The 11238-nt window shown below is 36.2% G+C and overlaps 1 protein-coding gene across 2 annotated transcripts in view; it reads left to right on the top strand.

The window, feature by feature from the left end:
• Window positions 1–11238, top strand: part of ASMT (acetylserotonin O-methyltransferase) — a 29007-nt gene that overhangs the window by 1398 nt on the left and 16371 nt on the right. For both annotated transcript variants that reach the window (XM_027842391.1, XM_027842390.1), the window contains exons 2-3: window positions 1388–1559; window positions 7803–7932. In XM_027842391.1, the coding sequence (XP_027698192.1) occupies window positions 1388–1559; window positions 7803–7932 (302 nt within the window). The remainder of the gene's footprint in view (window positions 1–1387; window positions 1560–7802; window positions 7933–11238) is intronic.

Below are 11238 nucleotides of genomic sequence, written 5' to 3'. Positions count from 1 at the left end.
ATACACAAACAGATATAAAGGGTCTTTACTTGTTTGATATAAAATTCATGGCTTACTTATAGTAAAAAATGGAACAGGTAAGACTTTGGTGACTTGTAATAAGTTGGAGCAAAAGAAGAAGTTAAAGTGTAATGATCCTGTAGGCCAAAATATGCTTAAAAGCAGGCATATATTACTCAAATATATGACTCCACAATTTCTTTTTTGGCAAAAAATTTCTTTTGCCTGGAGGTTTTTCTATAATAAATTTGCCGGTAACTCATTCCAATTGTAAAAAGTCCTTCAGGAATTTCACTTTCCAGCATCTTTCTCCTGCCTGAGCTGATGATTTAAGATTTCATTTATGTGTGTGTGTTTTTTCTCCTTGTTTTCATTCTATTAGGCCAGCAGTTCTGAAAATGGGGACCCCAGGAGTTCACAAGGTCAAACTAATTTTCACAATAACACTAAGGTATTCAAATTTCTAAAAGAGCAAATGTTTATAGATATAACCCACACAAACAAAGACTCTTTGGGATCCTCAATAATTTTTAAAAATGTGAAGAGATCTTTAGACCGAAGGTTTGGGAATCACTGTCCTAGGAGGTTTCAAGAATTACTTAAATGCTACTGAGGTTGAAATAGAAAGGGAAGGTGCCTGGGGAAACTTTGCCTATTAAGACTCTCAGTTGCTTAACTTCCTTTTGCTGCTTCCCTTTTCCTTTCAACATTTATCACTGAAAAGGTTTGTATAAGAAACACAATGACAAATACACTTTCCTCCTTGTCTTGGCCCTCTCCCATTCCTGTTATTGGCTCTAGACATAAAAATGCAGTGAGATGTAATGGAGAAAACACTAAATTTGGAGTTGGGAGAACTCCAGTTGAGGACCTGTCTTTGCCACTTGCTAACTATATGACCAGGGACTGATGTTTCCTTATCTAAAAACTGAGGAAATCCATAGTTTACTACCTAACTCACAGGGTTGTCATAGGAAAGCAAAGTGCTGTGTAAATAAGAGATATTGTTGGGGCAGCTGGGTGACACAATGGACAGAGCACCAGCCCTGAAGTCAGAAGGACCTGAGTTCAAATATGACCTCAGACCAAACACTTGACACTTACTAGCTGTGTGACCCTGGGCAAGTCACTTAACCCCAATTGCCTAAAAATAAAAAAAAAATAAGAGATATTGTTGAACGTTTCTGTTCCCTCTCCTTCTTCCTCCCACACCAGCTAATAACCCTATACCTTATGGGGGCCAGTTCATTTTTCAGGAGAATGTTGAACTTTACTTGCAACGCTCATTGAAAAAGCGTTGCGTCTCTTAACTCTTTAAGCTTCCATTAAGTATTTTCCCCAGAATAATAAAACATCCTAACTTTTTTTTTGCTTTGCTTGTTATGAGGCTATGTTTACCGCCTGTGAATTGGGAGTGTTTGACCTCTTGGAATCTGAAGCGTTCCTGACCTTCGATGCCATTGCTGAACGCTTAGGCACCAGTTCCCAAGGAATGGAGCAATTACTTGATATCTGTGTCACCCTGAACCTACTAAAGGTGGAAATGAAGAGAGAAAAAGGTAACTATAATAGGAATAGGGTTCCTTTGGGGAAATTATAGGAATTCTTATAATTTTAAATCACAGTGTTCCAAAGTTGGGGAAGCAGTATGCTGCAATAGAAGAAATACAGGCTCTGTAGTGAGAGGGTTTAAATTTAGGGGTGGGTAACCTGTGGCCTTGAGGCCACATGTGACCTGCTAGGTCCTCAAATGCAGGATAAAGGACTTGAGGATGTCAAATCCACACTTGAGGACCTAGAGGGTCACATGTGGCCTCGAGGTCACAGGTTACCCACCCCTGGTACATTCATATCCTGTGATGCTCGCTATCTGTGTGACCTTAGGAAATTTTCGTTCTCACTGTGTCCCACTTTCATCACTTATGAACTGAGGGAGTTGGATTAGATGACTCTGAAGTTCTTCCTTCCCTGCATCTATAATGCTATGTTTTGTTTTGTTTTGTTTGTTTGTTAGTTTGTTTTTTGCTTTTTGGTGGAACAATTGGGGTTAAGTGACTTGCCCAGAGTCACACAGCTAGTAAGTGTCAAGTGTTTGGCCTGAGGTCGGATTTGAACGCAGGTCCTCCTGACTTCAGGGCTGGTGCCATTTAGCTGCCCCAATGATGCTATGATTTGGAAGGGCCATTTTTGCTAAGCCACACATGAGCAGGAATCCTGTTTACTGCATCCCTGACAAGTGGTCACCCTGCTTCCACGTTAGCATCAGCAATGACAGGAAAATAAGAAGCTTTAAAAGAGGTGGAGTAGATGAGTGTTGACTTTTTAAGGTTTAGGGACTCCTAGGATTAAACTTAGAGGAGTTCAGATAAGGTTTAATATTGGTGTTAAGAGTATTTAAAATCTTATTTGAAAACACATACTCTTAAATCTTAGGGAGGTCTTGATCAAAGGAGAAGAGTGAAGAAGTCTGGTCCTCAATAGTAACAGTGGGACTGTAGTTCTTATAAATGGGGCATGTAGTTACTGAGTTGTTGCTACTCTAATGGCAGACCTGGAACCAAGACAGTTTTGGACAGGACACAGATGGGCTAGCTTGAACCACTGTACACTGTAGGCTGAATTTTCATTCATTTAAATTTCAAATTATCAAGGAATTCTGGGTGCAAGCCTGGCAGGGCGGTTTCTTGGGGTAAGTTCATAGGACATCCTTTGAAGATATGTTTAGAAAATATGGTGCTGGATTCCATGAGTTCTTGCATTGTCTACCTCATAGGATAATCTTTCATAAAATGTTTCATAATTTGTAAAGCAATATGTAAAGGTGTAATAGGAAGTTGGTTATTTGATATGTGAAAGACAGCATAGCAGAGTGGTTAGAGAGACAACCTTGGCATCAAGAAGACCAGGGTTAGAGTCTTACCTCTGTCATACACTAATTGAATGATGATGGCAGGTCACTTAATCTCTTAGGGCCCCTGATAACTCTTTAAGACTCTAAGTTACAGGTTCTAATCTGCATGGATGCAAAGAGTTTTACAGGTTCAAACTATAAAAAGGAGATATGACATTTAATATAAAGATATAGTAAAAGAACACTAACTGTCTTTGATGAATTCAAGGCATCTGGCTCAGATGAATTGTATCCTCAGGTACTGAAAGAAATAGTTGATTTGATTGCTGAATCATTGTCAGTGACATTTGAAAGATCATGGAGCAACCCAGGGTTGGAGATCGGCAAATTTCTGATTTTCAAAAAAAGAGAATAAAATTTGCAAAATGTAGGCCAGTGAACTTTACTTCAATTCTTGAAAAAATTCTATGTTTAGTAAAGAGATAGTGAAGAAAATAGTGAAGAAATAGAAGTTGTGATTGCAATACAGCAGAATGGCTTCAGCAAAACTAGATCATAGTAGACTAATCTTATTTCTTTACTAAATTGGTAGATCAAGTTATGATTTAACTAGGTTTTTGAAAAGTATTTGATAAAGAAACATGTTGTTCTTGTGGGAAATTGGAGAGATGTTGACTGGATACTCTGAGATTCATTAAGAATCAGTTGGATAGCCAGACTCTGAAAGTAGTTGTTAATATTAATAGGTCAATGACAATTTTGAAGAAAGTTACCAGTCAAATTGTGGCTTTTTAACATTTTTATCAGTATAGATAAAAATGTATTTGGGATGCTCTTCACATTTTCAATGCCACAAAGTTGGGAGAAACTTTGGAAGAGGTGACACAGGGTGACAGAGACAGGATTCAAAAAGACCCTGACTGGCTATAATTTTAGGCCAAATCTAATAAGATAAAATTTAATAGGCCTAAACTTAAAGTCTTATACTTGTGCTTACAATAAATCAACTTAATAAGTACGTGCTGGGAGATATTTGGTTGGACGGTAGTTTGAAAAAAGAGATTGGACATCTTAGTAGAATGAAAACTCAAAAGGATTCAACAATGTGATATGGTAGTCAAAAAAGAAAAGTGATCTTGGGCTATATTAAGGGATGAATTTTTGTTTTAGAAATAAGGAAGTGATGATAGATCTGTTCTCTGTTCTCGTCAGACCAGATATGGAGTGTTGGGTTCAGTATCACATTTTTGGAAAGGTGTTGATAAATTGGAGTGCAATTGGAGGAGGGCAACTAAAATAAAGAAAAGCCTACAATCCATGTCATTAGAGGAATGACAAAAGGAACTAGGGATCTTTAGCATACAGCATAGCTGACATAGGGGTACATAATCATTTTCTTCAAGTATTTGTACTTTGATAATGTAGGTTGCACAGCAGGTAGAGTGCCAGCTCTGGAGTCAGGAGGACCTGAGTTCAAATGTGGCCTCAGATACTTCCTAGCTGTGTGATCTTGGACAAGTCATTTAAACCTGTTTGTCTCAGTTTCCTCATCTGTAAAATGAGTTGGAGAAGGAAATGGCAAATCACTCCAGTATCTTTGCCAAGAAAACCCCAAATGGGGTCATGAAGAGTCAGACATGACTGAAACAATTCAGCAACAAAAATGTGGAAGAGGGGTTAGATTTATTTTGTATAGTTCCAGAGGAGAGAACTAGAAACAATAAGAAGTCACAAAAAGGCCAATTTAAGTTTTATGTAAAACTTTGATTTGAAATTTTGGTAACATTTAAAGCTATCCACAAGTGAAGGTATTGTTTGGCAGGAAGTGTGTTCCCCCTCATCAGAGATTTTCAAGTAAAGTAGATTTTCACTTTTTGTCGTGTTGTTTTGAGATTATTCTCTGGGGCTATGAATTGGAAGACAAGTCCACTAAGGATCCTTCCATATCTGAAATTCTATCTCTGGTAATGATATAAAACTATTACATATCAATTGATTTCTGTTTTAATCCTGTAAATCCAGACTGCCAATGCATTATGATGACTGTATAAGAGAAATATTTCTTAATATCATGCCCCCAATTTTGTAGAGAATTTATTATAGTACAACACAATTTAAGAGCGAGAGGACCTGTAGTGGCCATGTGGTATAATGTAAAGAGTGAAGACCTTGGAATAAAGTCTTGCCTTTGATATCTGTGAGGTGTTTGACTATGTCCAAATTGCTTATCCCCTCTGAACTTCAGTTTTCTTATCTTTAAAATGAGGATAATAGATTTAGAATTGGCAAGGACTTTTAAAGTAATCCTGGGAAAGACCTTAGCTTAAAAGAGCCAAGGTCTCCCACAGCATCTGGGTCCACAGCCAGTCATCCTGACTGCTGTCTTGCTACTGGACTCAGATGATTCTGGAGGAGAGAGTGAGGATGATGACTTTGTGCAGCCCTGCCTCCCTTAAATCCAATTCACTTTCAAGTCAAGACATCACCTCCTAAGGTCATTGGTCTGCTTCGAGATCAAAGGATGGACAATAACAAACAAGAATAAGAACAATAAAATCTATAGTCCTCTCAAAAGGTTGTTGTGATGATCAAATTGGATGCAAATTGCTTTGGTAGTCATTAAGTGCTCCAAAATTGTCTGTTATTATTATTGATCTTCTTTTCCTTTTCCTTTAATCCCTATTACAAGGGTACTTGTGGTCCAGTGTTTGCAAAGACACTTAACATAGTTTGTTCTACCCCTTTTGTTGAACTTAAGGCTCTATAAACCTGGGAAGGCCAAAAAAATCTTCGGATTGAGTCTTGGTTGGCTTTCTTAGCTAAACTGATGATATTCAACACTAAAATTCATTGCTCAGTTGTTGTTGTTGTTGTTGTTTTTTAATAACAGTACCACTCTCTCTTTTGCCTCCAATACATCTTCTAATGATGGCCAAAGCTTAATATTTTTCCGGTCTTTTGGGATGTTTCAGAACATCCCAAAACAACATTGAGTCCAGTGGCTTCAGATAATGGCCTTTAATGATTCCTGCTTATAACTTTCTTTGCCACCTAAATGTGTTTCCTTACATTAAGTGGATAATAGATTGATGAGGATTTTACAAATACTCTTATTTATCCCTTACACCACTACTGACTTATTGTGCAGATGGATTTCCCAGCATAGATGCTCCCTCTCTGCTCTGTAATTCTCTTTATCTTTTTCTTAGCTCTAAGTCCCCAGCCATAATAGCACTTTCGGTAAAACATCTCACATCAAATCTATCTTTATAATTATATTCCCAATAAACACCCAAACTCCTTTCCTAATAAGTACAACAATAAATGCTGGTGGTTAACATTGTTTAGAAAGACATTTAAAACAAAGAAAGGTAAACAGATGTGCTCAGAGGAAAAGTCTTGAGTCTCCCAGTAAGGAGTGATAGGAGAGAAAGGAGGGCAGGTAGGTGGCATAATGGATAAAGTGCCAGGCCTAGAATCAAGAAGATTCATATCCCTGAGTTAAAATCTGGCCTCAGACACTTACTAGCTATGTGACCTTGGGCAAGTCATTTAACTCTGTTTGCTTCAGTTTCTTCAACTGTAAAATGAACTAGAGAAGGAAATGGCAAAACACTCCAGCATCCTTGCCAAGAAAACTCCAAATGGGGTCACAAAGAGCCAGATGTAACTGAAAAACTGCTGAACACACAGGAGAGAAAGGTGATACAAAATCACCACTTTTCGGTCCAGGAGGTTTTTAGTTCACAGCTTCTGTCCCAGCGCATATCGTGCTAATTAGTCCAAGCACGGAGTCCTAGCCCCTTTCTTTTTGGTGCTTTCCCCTCTCCAGACTTCCTTTCTGCAAGCTCCATGTAGCTGGTCTGTTACCTGAACTCAGTGAACTTTCCAAATTCACCCAGAGCTGTGGCCTATCATTCTTCATCCTTCATTGCTTTCTTTCTGACACACTCAAAGGGCCTAATTTGCACCTCATAAAAGGATCACCTTGTGAGGCTGAATTTTTATAGTTAGTTTAACAACTCATTATCCCATCTCTTTTCTGTCATGGGGTCTGTGAAATATCAGCTTCCTTACACTGACATCAAGGTTCTTCTAGCAATTCAGTTTCCTGATAGAATCCTGATAGAATAATAGTAAAAGGGGACATTAAACTGTACATAAAGATCTCTGTGGGTATATTGACTTAGAAAACTACATATTAAAATAATCTGTGTTTTATTGTATTTTAATTTATTTTGTTAAGTATGTTTCAATTACACTTTAATCTGGTTTGGAGGGCACTCAGGAGTGTTGTGGGCCATATTCAACCAATGGGATGTGGTTTTTAATCTAGTTGATCTCATCCACACCCCTTCAAAGATCAGGAAACTGATGTTCAGAGAGTTTAACTGATGATTCAAGGTCACACAGCAGGAGCTAGATTCCAGGGCTTCTGACTCTCAATTCAGTGCTTTTCCTATGATAGCATATTGCTTTATATAGACTTTCTATAGTTCTGCCTCATAGGCTTGACGTACTACTACCCAGAAGATTTGCGCTATCTATTTCTATCTTTGAGATATTTTATGCCATTATTAAGTATCTAACTGCCAAGACTTTATCCAGAGAAGTATTTGTTTATTCCTAATTTTAATTTTGTTATCTCTAAGTTATTTTCTTCCTCATGATAAAACATTGTCTTTATTCTTGAGGTGACTCATTTAATTTTTTTTTAAAAAGGTTTTATTTTTTACAAAATTAGAAAGTTAAACCCATGAGATTTAACTTGTTTATACATTTACTTACTCCCTCTTTAGTAAATCTAATAAATTGATCAGGCATGATTTTCCTACTAAATCCATGTACCGTGTAAGTTTGCTATTTGAGGTAATCTAAGTGCTCAAAGGGGATAAATGAACTCAATACACTTACAATGATGATAAAGGCAATAATTATGTTTCCTTTTCAGCTTTATATCAAAACACAGAACTTGCCACCCTGTATCTCACAAAGACTGGCACTAAATCCCAGTACAATATGCTACTTTACATGTCCAAAACTACCTACTCATGCTGGAATCACTTAACCGAAGCCATCAGGTAAGGTAGGCAGGATGTTTCAAATAGTGATAGCTTATTCTCTGATGTTTTATTTAAACACTTGAAAGGTGCAAAAAAAAAAAAATAGGCTTCATTCAAACATAACCTATTAAATTAACCTGAAATTGGTTTAAAACAATAGTTTACTTTCTCTTAGAGTAGCACTTGGTGGAATTCATTAAATCAGTGCCAGAAGAACAGGACACTTGAATTAAATATAGAAATACCTGTATTACCTGTCAATATCTAGAAAGCTATGCTAATAGAGGTAAGTGATGATGTAGATAATCTAAAATGGGGGAGGGGAGATCCTAAATAATGTATATACACCTAAGTCATGTAATGAATAGAATGTGAGACTTGGATTCAGTAAAAAACTGAGTTCAAATCCTACCTCACACATTTACTAGCTGTGTGATCCTGGACAAATCATTTAACCTCTCAGCCTTAGTTTTCTCATCTATAAAATAGAGATAACAGGGTCATTGTGAGGACCATACGAGATAACATGTGTAAAGCATTTTTCAAATCTTAAGTACTTTATAAACTCTAGTTATCTTAATTCTGAGTCTGATTCTATCATAGTTATTTTTCAGTGTAGTTGTTTTGTAGGAAAGCTTACTTAGATGTCTCATCATGGTATGGAGGTAAGCCATGGATTCTCAAAAATTATGCCAGCAAAGCACAACATCTGTGATTCTATTTTGTTAGAAAAACTTCAACTATAAACCTGGTAACAGATGGAGTCTTGTCTGAGGACCAGCCTACCTAAGCACAGAGAAGCACTTTGCTACTGGGTTGGCCATTTGGTGATGGATTCTATGGCTATTGCAACTCTTGAAACAAATAAAAATATAAATTGCCTCCTAGTGCTTATACTTTTACAGTGATAGCAGAAAAAATGTGGAAAAAGGGCCAGGGACCACTATAAAAGTAAGGAAAAAATTTTTAGGCCATCCATAAACTTTAATTTAACAATTGCTACTCTACATGTGATTTTTGTCTCATGACCAAGGAAATATAATACTGGAGGGCCTGAATCATAATAATCTTGACATTGTCACTATAAATGAAAAACAAAGGAAATTGTAGCTAAATGGAAAGATGGATCTCAGTTTTTCATTGTAGAGGAAAATAAAGGAATTGACTAAATAGCATTTTTGGTGTGCCCAAAAATAAGAAAAATCATTTCATGGATATTTGGTCATCTTATTTTGCAAATACACAGTGGGTATTTGCAAAAAAAAATTCACCATAAAAATAATAGTATATGAACTAATATTTTTTGCAGAGGATAAAGAGGTAAAGAAATTCTATGAAGAACTTTATAAAACCCACTACACTAAATCAACACATACTTTGATATTATCTGGCTTCTAAGCAATAACAGGAGTGGGAGAGGATGGTGAGTGGAAAACAGGAGTACTGAATCAAGTGTAAGGAAAGAGAAAGTCTAAAGACTGGTAGACTGTGTAGCAACCTCATACTTATGTATGATGAATATCTTTTTCAAAAAAAGCATTGGTAGGTGAAGGATATGTGGAACACAAAATAACATCACACAAAAACCAATTATGTGTTTAAATTATTTTTGTAATTTTGAACTTGACAAGTACTAACAATCATGAATATTTTAATAGAAAAAGAGAATTGTATATGAAACTGTAAATCTCCATTTCCTACAGTTTGTTTTTTTAGTATATAATAAATTCAGCATGTTAGTTCCATAGCTGTCTCACTTGATCAAAACATCATAGTCGTCCCATAAATCTGGGTCACATTCTCTTAGTCATCTATGCAATGTCCATGAAGGAAAGTGGGAACACACTTACAGAAATCTGGGAGGAAGGCACATGAGAAGGAAAAAAACAAACATATGCTGGGGCAATCCACAACTCTGGAATGCAGACTTGAAATCCATGGTCCCTTCAGGAACAATCTGTACCACATGAAACCACTGCTCTGCTAGCTGCTTCCCTTCTGATCTTCATTTTTCTCTTGCTAGGCAAAACTGCTCTTCTTCTGTTCTCAAGCTGGTGAGAGCTCCAAATCCCTTGGAGACTAAAACAGCCTAAAAATCTCCTTAATCAGCAAACATTTGACAAGCAAAAACAGATGGCAATCAAAGACATCACATCACCAATTTAGAATATAAACTTATGTGTAAGATGTCATGGTGAAATGATGAACAGTTATGAGCAATATCATTCAAGACAGAGAGAGAAATAGAGAGAGAGAGAGAGAGTCAGAGAGTTAAAGAGAGAGAGAAAGAGAGAGAGAATGAGAAAATGAGAAAGAGAAGCAATAGAGAATAAAACCAGTTGAAATAAAGTTTGTGGGGAAGATTTAGTTCAACAAGTTGTCCCAAGAACATTAAAGGATAAAACCAGAAGGAGGGCAACAAACAGGAGAAAATGGAAAACATCTGCAAAGTTTAAGTTGTATTTTTTTTCCTTCATCAAAGATAGTAGAGCCGTCATACTTAGACTGTAATAAATGGCATATAAGTGACCTAAAGAACAAAGAACTAGACCAAGTATAGACAAAGGAAATCTATGCAGGAGTCAATATAATTGTGAAGATATTGTGGGATTTATTTACAAATTATCTGAAGTAAGGGAAGATACCAAAGATATGGGAAAATGTCAGAAAAAATGTACCAATTTATAGTCCTACTTTCCTAACTATGTATAATTTTAAAGAAAATCATTTTCACACATTGAAGAAATCTTTTTTTTAGCAATTTATTGAAGAAATCTTTATTGAGGACATTAAGAACATGTTGCCTTCACAAACAATATCACATAATACACTGCATCTGTATTATCATGTTATTTTGGAAAGTTGTAGACAAAACAACAACACTCTGTGCTTATTGTTGATTGATTTTTAAAAAAAAAATTTTTTTGGTAGAGCAAATGCTGACTAAAAGGCTCTCTTCCAATAATAAATCTTCCATCTAAATATCACAATTATTCAAGAATCCTTAAAAGATATGGTGATGGAGATCAGCAGCTCTCTTTTCATAAATATCACATGATGGGTTAAACCAGAAGTATACCTGCCAAAGATATTTGTGATAGCAATGGAGATGAGTTTCCCATGGCAATCCATCCATCTTATGTTTTCTTAAGATTGCTTTTAAGAATATTTTTCTGTATGTATATATATATATACATATATTGTAGGTTGGATATATATATATCCAACCTAATAAGACTAAAAATGAATTTTCAGAAAAAAGATTAAGGTTTATTTCCTAACCTAGGCAAAATCCAATCCATTACTGATATCCCATTTTTAAAA

The sequence above is a fragment of the Vombatus ursinus genome, unplaced genomic scaffold (assembly GCF_900497805.2).
Source record: "Vombatus ursinus unplaced genomic scaffold, bare-nosed wombat genome assembly UNPS02014872.1, whole genome shotgun sequence".
NCBI classification, from domain to species: domain Eukaryota; kingdom Metazoa; phylum Chordata; class Mammalia; order Diprotodontia; family Vombatidae; genus Vombatus; species Vombatus ursinus.
The sequence above is the reverse complement of the archived record's forward strand: the minus strand, read 5'-3'. Positions and strand labels throughout refer to the sequence as shown.